Here is a 22930-nt window from a genome sequence, read left to right on the forward strand (position 1 = left end):
TAGAGATAGAGATAGACAATGTAAAAGCACTCTAATAAATGTCAAATTACAAGCGTAATAAGTGTGAAAAGGGAGGACATCATGGCATGAGAGCGCTACAGCTGTGGGAGATTTACTCCAGTTGGGGAGCTTGGGAAGGGCCCCTGAGGAAGGGACGCCTGAGCTGAGATCTGAAGGAAGACTGGGAGTTAGGAGGAAGGAGAGAGCATCGAGGCAGAATGGACAGCATCTAAATGTGGAGGCCTTAGGGTGGGACAGAGCAGGGTGCCTTGGAGTATCAGAGTAAGGTGCTGGGGATGGAGTTCAGAGAGCCAGGGGCCCCACAAGGAGATGGACTGGAGAATCCGGGAGGCAGGAGAAAAGAGAGATTGGGGTGACGTCAAAAGGAGGGAAGTTCATGGATTCAGGGAAGAAGCTACATGTACATCTTTACTATTCATTACCAGGTTCCGTGGAGGACGCAGCCCTGAAGTAGACGGTGCTGTTAGCCTTCTTTGCAGATGGAAAACCTAAGGCCTTTGCCAACATCATTGAAAACCTACAGATTTCAGCTCACTGGTTGTACTGATCCAACACCAAAACCACCAACTTCTCCAAATCTCAGTAGTACTGTGAGAATATTCTAGGGAAACTCTATGACTTCAGTAGAAATGTGTAGTTGGTTCATTAAAGAAAACAGCTCTTACCTAGGAAGGTTTGGGGGACTGAGGTGAAAAGTAGACCCAGTGCCACTTGCCACTCACAGACACCTCTAGCACAGTTTTTGTACTGGGTATGTTCGCTTGAAGCTCCGTTCTGTCCAGAACCATTAGCTGCTGAAGGGTTCACGTGGATCATAACTTCTGTTTGGCTTACACTCTTTTATCTGTGCCCCTGCATGTCCTCAGAACTTGAAATCACAGAAGATGATCAAAGGATTCAATGGAGGAGCTCAGATGGGCACAAGGATAAGGCATGTATAGATCTTTACAGTCCAACCACCATCGATGCCACGTAATACTGTAGCGAAAGAGAGTATCCTGTAGTGAAGCAGGGCTGAGTCTAGAAGGAAAGCTGGAAGCTGCTTTATACAAATTATTGATACCAATGCCTTTGTTTCCTGGAGTGCCTAGGGGGAGAATGAAGTCCTAGTTATGTGTCAGAATGAACTTTGTGCTCGTTCAGGTTCTGTGAACAAAGTCATTTAGTGTAGCGTTAATATCACTTCTCCTGTGGAATAGGTTATGGGAGACTTTAATCTGTTTTTAGCCATCTGTGAATACCCAGAAAATCCATTTGATCCAGTGCGTGAACTACAAAAATCCTTTAAAGGTTGCCGTTGGTTGTCACTATCCTTTAAGTTGACATTGACAGGAAACCTGAAAAAGAATCATGACAGGGATGTCTGGGGCTTTGTGGCTTTGGGAGATTTTCCATCTTCATTTCAAATGGCTTCAGGCCAACTCTGGAAAAGGTGTTGTGCCTTTGGTTAGGTGGTGTGTATCTTCAAATTTTATCATCACGGATTAGGTCTCTAGTTGGTAAAGGACCTGGAAGACGAGGGTTCCTGTCCTGATTGCCAGGTCTGAGTGTGGTTACTTGGAAGGTCAAGTCTGTGGATTTGCAATCTCAAAGCACCTTTTGCCATGGCCTGGATGAGCTTTTTAATTTTGTTTAATCTTATTTTATATTTTGAGCATATAAAAGATGAGGAGAGCTCCTCAGTAACTCTAGACATCCACATTTTGGATAGCTTCTTGACTCAGACCTGCTCCCAGGGCCTATCCTTGGATAGTGAGGGTGGTTGCCATGCCCTTTTGAGTTTCAAGGGAAGCTCAAAGGAAAGAAGGGGACACTGGTCTGTATGGTCCATAATGCATGCAGGTGGAGCTCTTTAGGTCATACTTAATAAAAGGAGTAATCAGGCAGCCACAGGGCCAACTAGGAAGGAAAAGGAAGAAAGAACAGATTTTGGAAGAGAGCAATGCTCTTGCCTCTCCAGGAAAACCAGAAGGGATGAAGGTTCTAAGGTGGATGGATGTTTAAGAAGCAAAATCTGGAGAAATTCCCCTAGCAGGTGTCAGCCCAGCTGGATCTTTTTTATAAGCTAACTGTATTTGATTTACTTTATCTTCTTTGTATTTATTTATGCACACACCTCTAATTTCCATTCCCGGGATTATATCATGCATGCTGTCACTGTTATGGGCAATTTCCCTTTCCCTACCCTACCTCCATTCCTCAGAGGCTGCTTTTTATGGTGTTAAATCCCCTCAAGCAGGAAACACAGATCATAAGCTCAGAAGGGCTGTCTGAGCCAGAGGAGTAGTGATGAGTCACTGACTAGGATTAGGAATTGGGAGATTTAAATTTACTTTTTTGCTTTTGCTACTATTTTGTGAACTTGGACAAAGAATTTCTTTTATCTTAATGAAGTTTTTGTTGAAATCTTTCTAGATTCACATACAGTTTTAAGATAGAATAGAAAGAGATCCCATGTACTCTTCACCCAGTTTACCCCAGTAAGTATCAGTCAGGTCATTGACATTGACATATCCCAGTGATCTCACTCAGATTTCCCCAGCCTCCTTGTACTCATGTGTGTGTATTTGTGTGCATGTGTGATATTAGTTCTACACAATTTTACTACAGGTGTGGTTTCATGCATCTACCGACATAGTTGAGATACTGAATAGTTCTTTCTCTATGAGAATCCTTCATGTTGCTCTTCAGTGACCACACCACCTTCTCCCCATGGTACTCCCCATCCTTCATTCCTAACCTCAGGCAACCACCAAGCTGTTATAAATTTTCTAAAATTATTTTCATTTTTAAGTGTCCTGTACGTGGAATGATACAGTATGTAACCTTCTGGAATTGGCTTTTTTCACTCAGCATCATTTCCTAGACATTCACCCACGTTAGTTTGTTTCCTTTAGTGCTGAGTAGCATTTCATGATATGTATGTACCACAATTTGTTTAGCCATTCACTTGTGAAAGGACAACTGGACTGTGTCTACTTATTGGTTATTAGAAATAAAGTTGCTCTAAACATTGTGTATTAGTTTTTAGGTGAACATAAGTTCTCACTTCACGAGGGTAAATGCCCAAGATTTCAACTGCTGAGTCACATGGTAAGTGCATGGGTAGTTTTATAAGAAACTGCCCAAGTATTTTCCAGAGTGGCTATACCATTTTACATTCCCACCAGCTGTGTGTAGGTGATCCAGTTGCTCCACATCCAATATCATAAAAGTGATACTGTCGCTATTTTTAAGTTTAGCATTCTTGATAGCTATATAGTGATATCTCATTAATTTTCATCTCCCTTACAAATAATGTTGGACTTCCTTTCATGTATTTTTTTTGACATCTGTATATCTTCTTCAGTGAGCTTTTTTTTTTGTCTTTTGCTCATTTTTAATTTTATTTTTTGGTTACCATTGAGTTTTGAGAATTCCTTATATTCTTGATACTAAACTTTTGTTAGATATGTGGTTTGCATATATTTCCTTCCAGTCTGCAGCACGTCTTTCCATTTTCTTCACACAGGCTTTTTTTTTTTAAAGACCAATTTGTTGTGACATAATTCACATAAATATAATCCACCCATTTAAAGTGTACAATTCATTGGCTTTTAGTATATGAACAGAGTGGTTCAACCATTACCACAGTCAACTTCAGAATATTTTTGTCACCCCAAAGTGAAGCTCTGTGCTTCACATCAGCAAAAGTTTTATGGATGGTCTAAGACTACTTTGCTTAGTCCTAGATCTCAAAGATTTTCTCCTTTAAAAAAATAATTTTATAGATTTATATTTTATCATTAAATCCGTACATTCATGCATTTTGAAGTAGTTTTTGTGCAAGAAGTAAGGCTTAGGTCAAGGTTTCCCATTTGTTTGGTCTATGGATGACCAATGGCTCTAGCGTCTCCTCCATTGAATTGCTTTGCAACTTTGCCGAATATCAGTTAGGCATCTTCATTTACCTCTGGGTTCTCTATTCTGCTCCATTTGTCTATGTGTCTATACCTCCTACTTTGAGCTTTATAAAATTAAATTGACCTATCTGGAAAACAGGATTAGTAATACCTACTCTCCTACTGCTAGGTTGTCAAGAGAGGCAACTGTGATTGCATAAGGTACGCATTCTTGTTGGAAAGAATAAGTTCACTCATCCCTTTTAAATTCTTCCAGCTTATCCAGTTGGCATTGTTCAGTTTTCATATTCATATGAAACCAGGAACCATGATGACTTACCTCTCTGGTGGACATGGGAAAGGTTCACTTTATGGAGTCTTTGCAGCAAAATTAAAATTTCGTGTCCATCTGCTGCCTTTGTGCAGGCTCTCAGGGTTCATCCCACCATCCCAGTGTGTGTTGGTTTAGAAATACAAGCTCATTTTAATAAGCAAAGCATAATAAAAAGGAGAGCTGATGTCCCCTAATCACTTGGCCAATGAAAATAATTTAGGATTAGGTGGGTTGGAATTATCCAGGCCATTGTGAATTTTTGAAAAGCTGCACCATAGATCCTTCTCTCTGCAGCTTTGTTCATTCTGATCACCCCCTATGCTCTCTTTTCCCTGTCTAGTTACATTCTACCCACCCTGAAAATCTACCTTCCACCTCCAGAAGTTAAGTCTGTTCCATCTGCTAACCAGACAGAGAGCTCCTCAATGAAAGTAAAGTTGATTTTATTCATCTCTCTAATCTCAGAGCCTGGCCCCATGATTGGAAAATACAGCTGCTCATTGAATCCAGCTTTCCATAATCTTTTTCCCTTCCAAATGCTTATCTTCTCTCTCAGTGGTTTTTAATCATTTATTGTTTATATGATTCTATGTTTCTGGCTGATGGTTTTTTTCCTTCTCCAATAAATGAGAAAACATCTTGAGGTTAATAACTATAGTTTCTACTTTACTTTCCCCAGAGAGGCTAATGTAGGCTTGGCATGTTTTGAATACATTCACAATATCTTATGCCTAATTGAATATCACAGTTTATGGGCAGTTCCTGATTTATCATGGTTTGGCTTACAGTTTTTCAACTTTATAATAGTGTGAAAGCAGTATGCATTCAGTAGAAACCATACTTTGAATTTTGAGTTTTGATCTTTTCCTGGGCTGATTCTTTGTCTCTGTCTCAGGACGGAGCTACAGCTCCCAGTCAGCCACCCCATCATGAGGGAAACAGCTGATATGCCTACAAGCTTCTATCCCCACGCAACCATGCTATTTTTCACTTTCAGTACAGTAGTCATTAAATTGCGTGAGATAGTCAATGATTTATTGTAAAATAGGCTTTGTGTTGGCCCAGCTGTAGGTTCGTGTAAGTGCTCTGAGCATGTTTAAAGTAACCTAAGCTAAGTTATGATGTTTGGTAGGTTAGGTGTATTAAATCCATTTTTGACTTAACAATATCTTAAACTTACAGTGCATTTATTGGCACATAACCCCATTGTATGTCAAGGGAGATCTTATACATGTTGAATTTACTACCCCATTTTTAAGAAGAGAAAATTGTAGAGTTTCTATTTCTAAAGCCAGGAAGTTCAAAGCAACCTCTGAGAAAAGAGTTACATGTGGTAAATGTATGAGAGTTGCCTTCTTGGGCAAACAAGGAGTTCAGTGGAAGACTCAGAGGAAAAATTATATGCTTGAAATATAGTCCAACAAAGCAAGGGAATCTACAGAGGACACGTCTCAGGTTGACAATATTAAGCCAAAAAGAGCTGCCTGGAAAACTCGAACAGCCTCTAGAGGGCGGAAGTGGGCAGAGGCATAAGGTTCAGCTTGTCTCACATTGATGGATGGATTGTAGCCTTAGGACAGGAGGAGGAAGTCACAGAGGGCAGGACCAGCCGGGCTGCAGTGACGAGTCCTGGAAAGGGTGAAAGAAATCTTTTAACCTATGTTACTGCCAAACGTTATTTTTTTGTAATGTATTGGAAAATAGAATTTTTGGCTAATTAAAATGTTAGTTTATTTGGAAAAGTCTTACTTTGACAGCTCTACTTGTTGAAATATTAATGCCTTAATAAGCACACTTCAGTGATTGTGAACAGTGATTGGTGACTGAGTTCTTTAGGGACCTAAAGTTCACTCTGGGGCTTGTTAATGTGGTGATAGAAAATGCGGTAGGTTGAGTGAATCTGTGTTCACTTCGACATCCACCATCTACCATGGAAATTACACTTTTTAAATTTGTTTTCTAATGGAGGTAAAATCTATATAAAATAAAATGACCATTTTCATTATTTTAAGGGTGCATTTCAGTGGCCTCATATACATTCACTTTGTTGTGCAGCCATCGCCACTACCATCTCCAGAACTGTTTTTATCTTTCCAAATGGAAACTCTATACCCATCAAGCAATAACTCCTCATACTCTCCCTTCCCTGGCAACCCTTGGCATCCACCATCCTGTTATCTATACGAATTTGACTACTCCAGGTGCCTCGTGTACGGGTAATCACACAGTATTTGTCCTCTGGTGACTGGTTATTCCACTTAGCATAATGTCCTCAAATTTCATTTATGTTGTAGCAGGTGTCAGGATGCTGAATAACATTCCATTGTACGTATGTGTATACACTGCATTTTGTTTATCTGCTCATCTGTCAATGGACAGGAAATCACATTTTAAATTTTTTTTGAAAGATATACTTATTTATTTTAAAGAGAGAGAGCGCGCGCAAGTCAGAGGGACAGGGAGAGAGGGAGAGAGAAAACCAAACAGGCTGCACTGAGTACAGAGCCTGAGCTCGTGACTCTGAGGTCACCACCTGAGCTGAAACCAAAGGTGGGACCCTGAACTGACTGTGCCATGCCGGCATCCCAGGAGGTCACTTTTTAGAATAAATCTAAGTATCAGAACTATCTGCTTTCTCTCCCTCCTTAAAAAAAAAAAAAAAAAAGTATGGAAAAAGAATAGGCAAAATCACTTGCTTCTGAATGCTGCTCCCTTGTTTTGCTCTAGTGCATAAGGAACTAAGATATTTTATAAGGCTAGGGCAGGGAGAAAGCATCCAGACTGGTTTAAGTCATGGCTCTCCTCAGTCAGTGAAATTACATAAGCAAAACTGAAAACAAGAGGAACTGAGGTTTTGACTTGTTACAAACATCATATCTTTAGTTGCAAATAAGATGAAGGAAAACAAAATAACACTTATTATGACTCTGGTATGAGCAGGACCATGCTTGACACTCCCAGCACATTGTAATGCACTCCTTTACAGCAATTCTGTGAGGCAGACTTTAGACAAATAATTAAAGGACTCTGGATTAATAAGCAAGTGTATAGAGCTCTAAACAAGTTCTATACAATAAAAATCGAATGCACAACACATGTAATTCTCAATTTTGTAGCAGCCAAAAATTAAAAAAATTAAAAAAAATAGGTGAAGTGAATTTAAATAATTTTTTTAGCCCAAGGTATCCAGAATACTATTTCAGTTCATAATGTAAATTATTAATGTAATAGTCGACATTCTTTTTTTTTTTCATACTAACTCTTTGAAATTCAGGGTTCATTAAGTCAAAACTTCATACCTGTCAGAATGGCTTAAATGAACAACTCAGGAAACAACAGATGTTAGCGAAGATGCAGAGAAAGGATGCAGAGAACCATCTTACACTGTTGGTGGAAATGCAAACTGGAACAGCCACTCTGGAAAACAGTATGGAGTTTCCTCAAAAAGTTAAAAATACAACTACCCTACAGGGCAACCCTGGATGGCTCAGCGGTTTAGTGCCACCTTCATTCAGCCCAGAGCATGATCCTGGAGACCCAAGATCAAGTCCCAAGTCGGGCTCCCTGCATGGAGCCTGCTTCTCCCTCTGCCTGTGTCTCTGCCTCTCTATCTTTCTCTCTCTTTGTGTATCTCATGAATAAATAAATAAATAAAATCTTTTTTTAAAAAAAAGAACTACCCTACAATCCAGCAACTGTTCTACTAGGTATTTATCCGAAGGATACAAAAACAATGATTCAAAGGGGCACCTGCACCCCAATGTTTATAACAGCAATGTCCACAATAGCCAAGCCATGGAAAGAACCCAGATGTCCATCGTTAGATGAATGGATAAAGAAGATGTGGTATAAGGGAATGGAATACTAATACTCAGCCATCAAAAAATAAATAAATAAATAAATAAATAAAATCTTGCTATTTGCAAGGACATGGATGGAACTAGAGGGCATTATGCTAAACAAAATAAGTCACTCAGAGAAAGACAAATACCATATGATTTCACTCATACGTGGAATTTAAGAAACAAAACTGATAAACATAGGGGAAGGGAGTGAAAAAATAAAATAAGATAAAAACAGGGAGGCAAATGATAAGAGACTCTTAACTCTAGGAAACAAACTGAGGGTTGCTGGAGGGAAGGGTGTGGGGGATGGGGCGCTGGGTGATGGGCGTGAAGGAGGGCAGGTGATGGAATGAGCACTGGGAGTTCTCCACAACGGATGAATCACTAAATTCTACCTCTGAAACTAATAATGCACTGTATGTTAACAAATTTGAATTTAAATAAAAAAGAAAAAGAAATCTAGGGTTTATTTTACACATATAGCACATTTCAGGTTTTCACGTGGCTGGTGGGCTGTGTATTGGCCTGTGCTTCCATGGACCGTAGTGTTCTTTTCATGCTCCGGGAAAGTGTGTTTATCCAGCTAAGTTCAGTGTCTCCCTTCATACTTCATGGATCTCTAGTCCCTTAATGGAAATGCTGGCTCCTATTTTCAAAGCTCTTTGCCACCACATACCTTCACAGAAGAATGACTGGCTGCTCACATAAGAAGGAGGAAAATGTAAACATAAACTTGTACTATTTCCTCTGATTAGTAATTCTAGGATCATTATGCAGCAGCTCGGGAAAGCTGTTCTATGTTAAGACAAATTGTAATATTTTAATAATCTATGATATAAACGGTCTTGTATCTATTCTAGTTTGATATTAGTAGTTTGTGAGGAATCCTGTAGTGTGCATTTGAATGATGTCAGTTTATGTCCACTTTTCAATTTGACCTAAGGAAGCACTACTAGGTTTTGACTGTTGCCTAGGTGTTTGAGAAGCCTAAAGTCATTAAGATAAAATCTAATATCAAAAAATTGGAAGGCAAGTAACTTGTGCAGAAGGAATACTCAGAAAACTTGGGGTGGTTTGGTTAGAGTATAATTAGGGGAGGGTGTGCATAAGGTAGATTTTTCTGGTTTTCAGAAATTGAATTGTAATTTTTTTGATGTGCTATTTCAATTTTTAGCAGCAAATGTGTATGTAGAGGATCTTAATAAAATTGAGACTTATTTGAATAAAAAAAAAAATCTTCCCCCACCCTGATCTATTTGTCTTCCTTTGGAGAACCAGAAAACAAACAAACAGACAAATTGGGTCAGATATTTCTCAATAATTATGTAGTGATTGCTGTTGCTAGGGAAGCATTTTCAGTAACTGGAGAGAATAGCCTCAGGCTCCTTGATTAAAAGGACAAACAATAACAAGAAAACTGGAGAAAAAGAACCTCAGAAAAAATGCTATTAAATTATAAATTGTGAAGAAAATAAAAGTAAAGGGCCTTCCCATTTTTTAAAGTTTATCTTTCTAACCATGAAAGTAACAGAAAACACAATAAAGCAGATAAAAGAAAAAAATTACCTCAAATTCCACTTTCTATAGAGGACTTCCAAGAACTTTGAGAGCTGAAGTGGGAATGCCTTGTTATTTTATGTTTCCCTCATCTGTTACAGTCAAGAGAGCACCTTCCTCCACAAGAGTGTTTCCTTTAGGAAACAAAACCTGCCTGCTTTCGATGTGTGCACATGTTGTTAGCATTCTGCTTTGGGGATTGGGGCTTGGAGGTGGGTAAATATGTTGAGAAAAATATAGAAGCTGGAATGAATGACAGATGAAGATCAGATTAGACTCACTAGAATTAGAATACTTTTTTTTTGTTTGTTTTATGTAATGCCCTGTGTGACACCCCAGCCCCACAAATAAATATTAAGTGAGTGGATCCATATACTCATTCAGCAGACACATACCACATGTCAGAAGACACCAGGCTCAGTGCTGAGTCTTGAGTTACATAGGTGACCAAGACACCAATCCAGTTCCTCCTTGTAAAGAAAGGCTCCCACCCCCCCACCCCCCACACCACTGCTTCCACCGAGGGAGATGCTTTCCAAACTAGCAGGATGACCCAGGTGAAAGATTAAATGAAACAGAGCTTGGAGCTAAGAGAAATAAGTGGCAAATCCATGTATTTGCTACATTTGAGAACAGTTAAAATCCTGCCTTTGATTCACAACAGTAATAATATCATTTTGATCTTTACGAGAAAAAAAAAGCCAACTGCAATCTCTCTTTTTGGCATTTGTCACAAGAGCAAACCCATCCATGATGGCAGCAGATATAATGTCTTCTAGGATTATAATTTATGTTTTCTGAGTTCCCCAGCCTTGAATTACTTTGTCAAGTGTGTGATGTCCAGGGAGGGTTAAGAAAAAAAAAATGCTATATTCAGTGCCTTCAGTGACTTTAGACTATTTAGGAAATAGATTCTTATAACACACCGGGAAACTCTATACTCTGTAGCATTTCCTATTCTATAAAAACATTTTTGTAAACTGAATACACTATTTTGTAAATATAATGGGGCTGAATTTCACCATGAAAAAAAAAAAAAAGCTCTGAACTCTGGGTTTTAAGAGTCCATGTGTGGGTGACTGGAGACAAGTTTATGAACCCACAGAAAGTAGACCGCTGGAAGGAGACATCTACATAAAGCTGAAACTCAGAAAAAGTGTCATTCTCAGTGAAGAGATATATTAGAAACCAAACCAAACCAAGCCACAACAACAACAACAAAATATCACACAGAGGAAAACTGTTAAGGAAATGCACTTCTTTTGGTCTAGATGGAGGAGGCCCATGTATGCTAGGAGAAAAAGAGAACATTTTGATACCTATAAGAATATAAATATCATACTTATAATAAACCAGAATGCAAGAAGTTGTATTGTCATGAAATTAAGCATTACGTAGAGTATGTAAATATGCACATTACATATGTCTGTATATAATATGCCCATAGCCTGTCTATATGATCATATGTAAACATGGGCCCTTTCACCTTCTTTAAAAATTATCTCATTGGGGTAGAGTTTTTGTCTTGCTATCTGCTCAAGGATGGGACAGTTGGCTTCTCGGGTCTCTGTGATACATCTGTCCAATCAGTGTGCTCGGAGATTTCTCTACTCTTCACTTGCAGCTTGACTACTGCCTTGCCAAGTCTTGCCAAGTTAACATTTATTACTCAGCATATCCATTTTCCGAGGGACTCTGGAGGTGCAGAAGAGCTTAGATCTATTAATGCCCTGGAGCCCAGTTGGTGAAATGAAATACCAGGCAGTTGTGTGTCATCTAGGGGGTAGCAGCCTCAAAGTAGCCGGCTGTTCCCGTTCTTCCTAACAGACATGCGCAGCCTTTTTGATGACCGTGGGGAATGTTAATAGTCAAACCAGCAGGTATTACCAAGAATTTTCTTGCTTCATCTAAAAGTACATATGAATTGACGTTCCCAACATGAATAATGTTTTCTTCCCCTCTCCACGATACCTTGGTACCTTCAGATCTGTTAAAAAGATCATACACAGGGCTCATGGCATTGTGTCCCCCGGAACACCAGTTGGCATAGAGCTTTTCTGAACATGCTATTTCTGGAAGCCTTGATTTAAGCTCAGGTGGTGATCTCGGGGTCTTAGGGTTAAGCCCCGAGGGGGGCTCCGTGCTTACCGTGGAGCCTGCTTGGGATTCTCTTTCTCCGTGTCCCTCTGCCCGCCCCCCTCCACCCCTCCAGCCCTCTCCTGCATGCATGGACTCCTGTCTCTCAAATGAATCTTTAAAAAAAAAATCCTTTTAAATGCTGGTCTGCTGCTTATTGGCTGTTAGACTTTGAACAAATTCTATAATCTCTCTGAACCTCATGTTTCTTATTTTTAAGTGGTGATAATAAGACTCATCTCACATAGCTATTGAGAACTAACTAGCAAATGATCAAATAAAAAAAAAAATGTTGACCTCAGGCTGGGTCCTGTCCGCCATCGCGTTGTCGCGGACCCGCTGTGTTTCAGGACCTCCCTCCTGCGGTGGCAGCCAGGTGGCCGTCAGGGGCCTGGGTCTCCTCTGTCCAGAGGCTGTGCTGTGTGGCCCGAGAAGATTAACCTGAGAGGATCCGCCTGAGGGAAGCTGGGCCTCGAGTCTGGCAGTAGGTGCAGGTAACGGCCAGTTTCCAGTTAGGGGCAGGCGGGAACCCTTCCCTGTGAGGAATCTGCACCAGGCGGGAGGAGAGTCGAGGTGGGGGGAGCGAGTGAGACGGGGAGACAGGGCCTCGAGCAGGCACCTCGGGGAAGACGTGGCTTCGCTGCCCGTGCTGCAGCCCCGGGCGTGCCGCCACACACCCCTCAGAGTCCGGGGAGCGGTGCCCTTCCCTGGGTCTTCTCTCCGTGTTCACTTTCCTCGGTCCCTGGAAGTCCCAGAGCAAGTCCCAGGGCAAGCTCGCCCCCGCCATGCTTCAGGCCCGGCCGCAGACCCCTGCGACCCCGAGGGTGAGAGGCGGGCGGGCCACAGCTCCAGGCCCTGCTACCTGGGAAAGCTCTAAGAGCTGCCTGAAGCATACGGGGTTTGAGGAAGGGAAAAAGGAGTCAACTACTTGTACTTCCCAGAGACCTGCCGGCCGTCTGCTCTGTCGGTGCAGGGGTGCCCCACACAGCCCCCGGGTGCCGCACGGATGGCTGCCCTTCCTTGGCTTCAGGCCTGGGAAAGTCCGTCCTGGGTCAGGGCTGGAAGTTGTCCTGGATGCTTGAAGGAAATTTGTCTGGGAAAAAGCTCAATAGGTAATACGCGCCTTTTCAGTACTGGCTTTCTGGAAACAATGTCTCACCTCTCTTGTATAATCCAAATTGGCCATTTGACTAGATTTCACCCCGTGAAATAAATGTTTCACAGTTTCGGTGTAGAGAATTCTTTAATTGAAATAAGTCATCCCAGAGGGAAAAGGAGATAGCTCTTGCAATTCTGTATTTGTGATTCCTAAATTGTTTCCAATTCATCTTCAGTTTTTCCTTCACCCGTGCATCAAGCACTTATTGGGCACCACTGTTCGCCAAGCATGGTATTAGGCACTTGGTACAAAGCTAAAAGAGATGGCCTTCTGGCCCTATATGTGTTACAGCCTCACTGGACAGCCCCTTGAGGAGCAGGAAGCTATAGGAGTCTGGAAGGTTCTCAGTGTGAGGCCTGCCCAGAAGCCATCCAAGCCCAGAAGAGGGATCTCTGAACAGGGTGTATGTGGTTAATGGACAGAGTTGTGTCCTCCCAAATTTCCTGTGTTGAAACTCTCACCTCTCATGTGACTGTAGTTGGATATAGGGCTTTTAGGAGGTACCTAAGGCTATATGAGATCATAGGGTGGAGTCCTAATTCACCAGGATTGGTGGCCTTATTAGAAGAGGATGAGAGAGAGATCTGTCCACATGCACACACTGACGAAAAACCATGTCAGCAGACGCGGGAGGGTGGCCATCTGCAACCAGGAAGAGCACTCTCACCAGAGCCTGACCTCACTTGGCATCCTGATCCTAGACTTACAGCTTCGAAGACTGTGAGAAAATAAATTTTTGTTGTTCAAGCTATGGTATTAGTTATGGCAGCCTGAGCCAACTAAGACAGTCTGTGTGTGTTGGGGGGTGACAGGGTCAGGGGAGCTTTCTAGAACTGTTGGCATTTCACCTGCCCCTGGAGAACTGTCTGACTTTGTCACCAGACCTTAAAGACAAACGTGTAGGGCTGGCTTCTTGTACAATCTAAAATTTTTGAACAGAAGCATTTCCTCGTGAAGTCTGGGATGGCTTCTTGAGGACCCGACAAAGTCAGTACAATCCTCTCCTACTTGGTCCCATCAGAGCCCAGATTAAATCCTACCACGTCTGCAAAGCTTCTGGCACTATCCATAATAGAACAGACATCTCTCTCCTTGGGAATTATTCAAAACCCAATGACATTTTCATTAGCACGAGGATCTGGCTTTGAGCAAGTGCTTAGTGTAGGTATTACTGAAAATTTTAGGTTGATACGTGTCTTTACCAGACTGCATTCTCGTTTCCACATTTCTTCCTGCGTGTGCATGTACTGAGGACTCATCTGACTTGTTTGCTGGAAAGAATGGAAATAACTCGATGGGCTTTAAAGGTATCTTTTTTTCCTTTAAACTCTGTCGCTCAATGTTGAGGAGATAAAAGGTGGAGGAGGAAGGGTAAAGGCAGAGACGTGGGATAGGAAAGGACTGGGAGAAGCAGAGAGATCACCTTTACCTACCAGTATCACCAGTGCCAGCCCCTGCCAGCTCCTAACCCTTAGACACCTGAGGCCTGAGAGGAGTGGCGCCCACAGGCCTGTGGCACAGGGTCCTGCTTTAAGGAACAAGCTGCATATTGCACCCTCTGTGCCGACTGCAGCGAGCCAGTGGAAGTCTCTGTGAGGGGACCCTCACCAAGAGGGGGTGTGAGCCTCTAGGGCCAAGTGAAGGGGCTTATGGAGAGCACTGAGCACTCCTGACGCTTGGAGGGAGGTACCCCCCTCCACAGGGCAGAGACAGGAGGGATTGAGAGAAGGAGATCGCACCTAACCAGGTTGATAGGATTCCTCTTCTTGGCCTGGTCTGCTGACAGCCCTTCAGGACACAGGACCCACATGATTTCAAGTGTGGCTTGCTCCCTGGCTTGCACAGAGAGATTTGGAAATACAGTCTTGAAACGCTCCCATGAGCTTCAAGAAGAGGGTGACAGATGGCAGGATATGTAGGATGCAGAGTTAGAACCCATGATAACATCTCTGGAGAGTTCTTAGGGAAAGCATACTTATCCATGCAAAGCCGGTGAAGAAGGAAAATAGGCCATTCCACAATGGACAGATGAGAGATAGACCATCTCCTCATTTTCAAACTTCACAGGACTTCCCTTCAAGGCTAACACAATCCTGGGTTATTTGACAAAAGTATACCTTAATGATTTTCAAGTAAAGCTCATAAGTGAATTTGGAATCATTTAGACCTATTATTATGTCTCTCTGTTTATTTATTTATTTATTTATTTATTTATTTATTTATTTACTTACTTATGGGGGGCAAATACTCACAAGTGTGTTTTAACTTCATATAGACAGTGAAACTGAGGCACTAGGAAGGGTTACATAGCAAATCAGCCCTACCTTTATACCTTTCTGAAGTATATGCAGCTTTTCCAGCTTACGTGTTCTCCAGATGTATGCCTGTTTACTCTCCAGGAGATGATGTGGCGTATATGCAACATATATGATTTTAGGACATAAAAAACCCTTGGTGGGATGAGCACTGGGTTTTATGCTAAATGTTGGCAAATTGAACTCCAATTTAAAAAATTAAAAAAAAAAAAACCCTGGATCTTCTAGACCTTATGGACTGTGTGACTTAGGGGAAATTCTTGAACAAATTCTTGAACTTGAATGCATTTTGAACATTAATTTCCACATGTGCAAACCAGAGATAGAAGTACGTCCCTCACAAACATTATATGGTCTCATTCATTTGGGGAATATAAATGACAGTGAAAAGGAATAGAGGAGAAGGGAGAAGAAATGGGTAGGAAATATCAGAAAGGGAGACAGAACATGGAAGACTCCTAACTCTGGGAAACGAACTTGGGGTGGTGGAAGGGGTGGAGGGCGGGGCGTGGGGGGTGACTGGGTGACGGGCACTGAGGGGGGCACTTGATGGGATGAGCACTGGGTGTTATTCTGTATGTTGGCAAACTGAACACCAATAAAAAATAAATTTATTATTAAAAAAAAAGAAGTACGTCCCTCAAATGTTCATGAGGATAAACAACCCAGCGTTTTAAAACCTAGTACACTGCTTTGCTGAATAATTTAGAGGAGGAGGAGGAGACAAAGTTCCCATTTTCAATTGTAACATCTTTTTAATAGTGAAGGACCTAGTTAATGAAATAGATAATCATTATTTCAAAGAAGTGCTTTCAACCTCTCTACAAGATGCAAATTCCAGTTAACGTGGCCATAATCATCCTCATTGGCCCCACTTCCCCTTCAGACATGTATCTAAGAACATTGCATTCCTACATTGTTAAACATAGCTTAAACTATGGCCTTGCGTCTTCAAAACGTATATGAGAGATACATAGAGTTTGCCCACTGTTTTCTGTTTAATGTTTAGACGGCCTTGCCACCTCCCAGAAGCTGGAGCGACAGCGGGAGAAGTGGGAGAGGAACCACTGGCCCAGGAAAGGTCTGTCTCGGCGTTCCATCAGCAAAGAGCGATGGGTGGAGACGCTGGTGGTGGCTGACACGAAGATGATCGAGTATCATGGGAGTGACAATGTGGAGTCCTATATCCTCACCATCATGAACATGGTATGTCAGACTCTGGAGTAGGGAGAGACAGCTGGCAAACAGGTGTCACCTTCCAAAAATCAGAGACCTTTTTTTGTTCTTTTCATATATATGTTTACACACACACACACATATATGAATCTGTTCCCTGCCTAAATGAGGAAGGATGGAAATTCAGGGCCAATTTGTCTGTTTTTAAAAAAATGTATATCCTAGGGAAATTTGGAATTTGTCACATATCTCCTAGTAGGTATTTCTCGAGTGACTCAATCCTTGTAGTGTGAGTTTATCTCACCAATTATGTTAGCGCACAGATAAGTAAATTGAGGCAAAGAATTAGAACATGATTTCCTTAAGGTAATTAGAATAAAGTTAATGACTCTGATTCCAACCTTCCCTTTTGCATTCTTGATGTTTCTGCCTTCTCAGAGAAAGTATTAGTCTTTTTGAGTTGGGGAAAGGTATTTGCCTCAGGAACTGATAATAAAAGAAAGACCTGGGTCAGCGAAAGTGTCAAAGAGAAGAAAAGCACCAGCTCCTCAAGCACACAGATGGTCAGTCACATTGGGAAGGTGGCCTTTAAGTATCATAATGTGGATTGGACCAGGGGCATCTCTCACTTGTTGTACTCGGCCCAGAATTCCTGACCTCTAAGATGACATTTCCTCTAAGTGCATCACAATGCCATTTCCCCCTCCTCTGGCATTTATCTGTTACTTATACATGTGAGCTCATGGTTTTCCATTTCTGACTCTAGGTCACTGGGTTGTTCCATAACCCAAGCATTGGCAATGCAATTCACATTGTTGTGGTTCGGCTCATTCTCCTTGAAGAAGAGGAGGTAAGGAGGAGTTTTTCTCCACTCTTCTGACCTATATCTTTACTCGCCCTACCTCCTGTTTTCAGGAGAGCTCTTGATAGATAAGAAAGGGGCTACCAGGAAAGTGTTTAGAAACCCATTGAGAAGGAAAATAATATTTTTATAGTATTTTCTTGGGAATTCTGTGCTATCAAGTGGAAGATGGAGGATGTCTCTGAGATATATATGTCATTAGAATTACCTGACAGTCATTTCATCTAGTAACACACAGATCAGATTTACAGCAGTGACTTAGAATGTTCCACAGTGAAAAAGACGGAATCACGAAACGGTTGCATGGTTTCAGTAAAAGTTAAGAGGCACATGGAAATGTGGAACGCTTTATACTGTTTATTTACCTCATGCATATTAACACATATCCCTCAACTCCGGGCTGTCTTGTCTCTCTGTACGTTTACCCTCGGGAATGTCATCTGTTCTCAGAGCCTTACAGGTCTTCTACATGCTGAGATTCTCCATCACTCTTTCAAACCTGGACCTCTTACTTGTGCTCCAGACTCACATCCAGTTGCCTATTTGACATCTCACCCTGGATGTGTCAGAGCCCACTCAGACTTGCAAACTCAGTGAGTCCACAGCAGCATTCTTGATTGCTCCCTGCCCAGATCGTCTCCTTTCTGCCTCCCCTCCATTCTCCAACCCTCCATGTCACCCATCTCGTAAATATTGCCATTGCACCATGGCATACGCCTTGGAGTCATTCTTGAATCCCCCTTTTCTTATCTTCCACAGTCAACAGCAAGACCCACAAGGCTGCCTTCAAGATACATCTCAGGACCACCCACTGTTCATCATCTCTACAGTCGTTACGTTGCTTTAGGCCTTATTGTCATCTTATTGCAGTGAGCTCCCAATGGTCTTCCTGTTTTAAGACTTGCCCTCCATAATCCATTCTCAAATTAGCAGTTAGAATGATAATCTTAAATGAAAATCGAGTTGCTCCATCGCACAAAACTGTTAAATAGCTTTCTATAGTTTTTAGAACAAAATAGAAAATTTCTACTGTGTCCTGCAGAAACTTTCATGATCATGCCCTCATCCCCCTTCCCAGTCTTTCCTTATGTCACTCTCTGCCTTGTTTCTACCCTCAAACTCCCTGGACTTCAGATAGATTCTAGAATACACAAAGCCCTCTTCAGCCCCATGGCTTTGTACTTAATGTTCCCAATGCCTGAAACACCCCTCCCTTGGCTCTGCTGATGGCTGGCACATTCTCACCTGTCAGACCTCTCTTTAAATGCTGCTTTTCCAGAGAAGTCTCAGTGACCAGCCTACTCAAAGCCACTTCTACTTGCTGTTCTCTATCATAGAATAAAGTTTACTTCCTTTATTGGAATTCATTAAAATTCTGTATATTTGTTTACTCTTCTCTTGCTTATCTTAGCCACTATCACAATGTGAATTCCTGCTTTATTCTTGGCTATATCCCTAACATCTAACACAGTGCCTGGGACATGAATGAATGAAGTGAAATTCAATGAATGAGGGAATAGCCAACTTGGTGAAATACCTTTGCAATCTATAGACCTTACCCTACAGGCTGAAATATGTGAAAAATGAATGGCCCCGATCAAATCTCCCTCTGCAAGACACCTGAGGTCAAAATGCATGTGGCAGGATTTATCCAGAATCAGAAGATTGAAAAACAATATGTGGAGCATGGATTCATTTTCCTTTTTCTTCCCCTTCCATCCCCCACCTCCCAAATCACCTGACGCGTAGTTCAGGGATCTTGGAATACTGATGGATGGATAATTTTCCTTGCTGTGAATCTTTGTTACAAAAATTTTCCCAAAACTTAAGAGACCAAGCAAAACAAAAGCTATGTATCCTTTCAGTGTCTAACATGACCTATCTGACTCTATGGGGATGCAACTGTGTCTGAGTATTATGTGCTATTGATTGGAGCTTAAACACAGTAAAGTTGGATATTAACTGACAGAGTACAGATGGTTTTTATCCAGAAAAGGTGAAAATAATTTGTGTCCAGCAGAGAAAGGAACTCTCAAGGTTTCGGTTTTATTGATCTGTTGACTAATTTTGTATCTAATTTAGCAATCGTATTCCAGCATTCTTTCTTTATAGTTTCACCAACTATTGTGGCATCACTTCCCTCTATCTGTCTTTGAACCAGTTTGGACACCTTGTCTACCTTCTTAGTAATGAGTTGAATATATCCCTAACATGCTCATATTTGTATGAGAATTACATTTTTAGCTTTGTAAAAGTTGGAAGACCAATTTTCACTATTGTATCATGGCCTATATATTCATGCTTAGCTGCAGAATGTGGAGAAGTTTAGGGTTTTCAGACAAAAAAAAAAAAAAGAAAAAGAAAAAGAAAAGCTTTTCCCCTCTGCAATCCCTATGGGTAACATTAGTCAGACCTCAAAATGTAGCTTCCACAGATTAGGCCCCTTATAACTCCACATCCCTCCATCCTCAGGAAAACAATGCCACTTGGATACTGTGGAGGTCTCCTGATCTGTGGAGCAGGGGGGGAGCACCAAATGTGGGGTGACCACTGGGTGGAGCCTGGCAGTGGGGCAGTGCAAGAATTCACCTGAGACAGAACAAGAGCTAGGAATTTATTGAATCTACTGCAAGGAAGCAGCTGGCAGGACAGCAAGGGAGTGACCTGCTGTGAGACAGTGATGGTGGGGCTATAGTTAGGGAGGAAGGTGAGGAGGTGTGGGAACATATGGAATTTTGTGTTTTTGCTAACTCTGGGTGAAAGTTACGTATTGGTCAGCTAGGGCTTATGGATATTTTGAGGTGGGTCACCTAATGGGCCTGTCTGTTTTCAGCCAAGGGGTGGCTTTGGGCCCTTCTATCTTACACATGTTTCCATGGTTCAAGTTGGTTGCCTAAAAGCAACCTCAACAGAATCCTTTGAAAGAATGTGATCGGCAGCTACCTCTCTGACTCCATCATAATAACATTGTTTTCATGTTCCTGTCCTCATTTTGTAAGAGCAGAGACACAAATGATTTGCTAGAAAAAAAAAATCCCCATGGCTTTCTTTCTTTTACTTGCCAAATGTCTTCTTCATCCAGGCTTTTATAGAATCTCCATGTAGTACAAGGTCTATAATTTGACAATAGAATTTCTGTTTCATTGAAGAGTTACAAATTCGCAATTCTCATTTTCTTGATGCCCAGATCATGTCTCATATCTTTGACTAATGAGCAGTCCCAACCACAACAAGCAATTGATTGTCAATCAGCAATTGATTGATTGTCAGGCTGATTCCAGCCCTAACTGACATCAGGGTGACAGTCAAAGGCAGAAAGTGCAGTGTGAGGTATTGAACAGGGAGACCTGAGCTCTAGTCTCACTTTGCATTTATCCAGTAGGTAACTCTGAAGAAGTGACATCATCACTCCATAATACCCTGTTTTTCTCCATCTGTAAATCAGAAGAGAAATGTAGTATATGTCAAACACTGTGTTGGCCTCTGAGGAAACAAATAAGAATAGAAGTCTCATTTCCTGATTTTGAGGAGCTTAGAGTTTAATGCATAAAAAGCACAAAATAGAACATTTCAAACTGAGATTGTCGTGAGTATAAAAAAGAATAAAAGAGCACCCATCCTAGGGAAGGCTAAGCTGGGTTTTAGAGGATGACAAGGAATTAACCAGTGAGGAAGGACATTCCAGGTAGAGGGGCTTGCATGGTCAGTAGCTTACGCACATAAAGTAGCATCTTACACACAGGGGTGCATCACTGCGAACCCATCACTGACAATGAACCCCCAAATGGGAGGCTGAGTAACTTTGCTATGAACAAAGGAGACAGTGGACTGTGCAGGAGGCAGAAGAGAGAATAGCCGGTCACAATCTGCCCATCTCCATGCACACCTGGTCTTGTTGCCCATCTCTGTGCTGACATCATCACCCTTTCAAGTATGGAAACAAGAGATCCAAAGATATCCATGACACCTCCTTCACCCACCCCTCATATCCAGTCCATCATTAAGTGTTGCCAATTTTGTATGACCATCTGCATTTATTTTTTTTCTTTAAAGATTTCATTTATTTGAGAGAGAGAGAGAGAGAACACAAGCCAGCAGGAGCAGGAGGAGGGACGGAGGGAGAGGGAGAAGTAGACTCCCCGCTGAGCAGGAGCCTGCCGTGGAGCTCAATCCCGGAACCCTGAGATCATGACCTGAGCTGAAGGCAAATGCTTAACTGAATGAGCCACCCAGATGCCCCATGACCATCTGAATTTCTGTCACTTAAATTCAAGATAGAGTCATCTCTTTCCTGGGCTACAGTTGTATTTACTTCGGTCTACTTACATTCCTTTCAATCTCGTTTTCTCATTGCAGCCAAGATAATCTCAAAATGGTAATGGTACCTGGCACCCTGGTGCCTCCTCCACCCTCACCTCTGGCTTAAAGCCATCCAGTGCTTTCCTGATTGCCTCTCTCATCGCTTACAATGCCCCCTTACTTTTGGGAGAGAGCAGTAGTCCTCTCCTCATGGTATCTCCTGCCACTGGTCCTATTGTTGCCTGGACTGTCTTCCTTCTTGTCTTCACTTAGCTGACCCCTTAATTCTTCAGATACTAGCTCAAGGGCCAGTTCACTGGGGAAGCCTTCCCTGACCTTCATGCCCAGCAAGATTCTGTTATATACTTTCACAAGGCTTCACATTTCTACTTCATAGCACATATCATAGTTGTAATTTTACATCTATTTGTTTACTCACTTCCCTTCATGAGTATGTAATACTTAAAGGCAGTGGCTGGGTCTGGTGTTGCTCACCTCCAAGCCCTACAGGTACATAATAGATAAGGGAAAGAGCGAGCCCATGGAGTCAGTAGTCAGAGGGCAAAGATTAGGGTCAGCAGTGGCCACTGTCATGACAAGCCTTGTAAAACGATAGAGCCCATATAAAAGGATGTGGATCTTATTCTGTGGAGCCTCTGGATGGTTCCAAACTGAGGGATGAAATGGAGAGAAAGGCGTTAGAGAGATGGTTCTAGGGCTCTGTGGAAAGTGATACAAGGTGGGGAATGCTGAGGCAGAGTCCCTGAAGTCGGCCTCATCAATAGTGACTTCCTACAACTCTCGTCTTTCTTATTCAAATCACATCTGACAGCTAACATCATTTTGGACTTCATTTCCTTGGTGGGTTGAAGACACTTATTGTGGTTAATACATAAAGTACAGTTTTTGTTGGTGAGTCACTGCTATGTAAAAACCACTATGGATTTTCATCACATTTTGAGAATAACCAGGATGATCTGACATGATATCAATCTGAAGCATCCTGGCGGCTTCCTCAAAGACTAGGTTGTCACGTTTCCGACCAGTGGAAACTGAGGTACCCAAACCCAAGCCCTGGAAAGACATGTCGGGCATACTAAGACTCATAGTAGCTTCTGATAGGAGGCAGTGTGCTCTCATTCCTATCCTGCCTCCCCCCAGTGCTGAGTCAAGCTCTCATTTTCCTTTTATGACCCTAATCCTGTCTTTTTTTTTTTTTCAGAGATGATGATAATGTATGAAGTTCAATTCTAATCCTGTCTTTTGAACTTTTCATTCCCCCTTAAGAACTTGGACAGAGACTTGGCCTCAGCGCTTTCCACTTTAGATCAATTCATTCGATGGC

The 22930-nt window shown here is 41.9% G+C and overlaps 1 protein-coding gene across 1 annotated transcript in view; it reads left to right on the forward strand.

Moving 5' to 3' along the window:
* The window catches only part of ADAMTS12 (ADAM metallopeptidase with thrombospondin type 1 motif 12), a 303108-nt gene that overhangs the window by 155717 nt on the left and 124461 nt on the right, over positions 1–22930 (forward strand). Inside the window, exons 4-5 of the mRNA XM_038535470.1 lie at positions 16258–16454; positions 17191–17274. Of these exons, the coding sequence (XP_038391398.1) occupies positions 16258–16454; positions 17191–17274 (281 nt within the window). The remainder of the gene's footprint in view (positions 1–16257; positions 16455–17190; positions 17275–22930) is intronic.

Source organism: Canis lupus, chromosome 4, assembly GCF_011100685.1.
Source record: "Canis lupus familiaris isolate Mischka breed German Shepherd chromosome 4, alternate assembly UU_Cfam_GSD_1.0, whole genome shotgun sequence".
Lineage (NCBI taxonomy): Eukaryota > Metazoa > Chordata > Mammalia > Carnivora > Canidae > Canis > Canis lupus.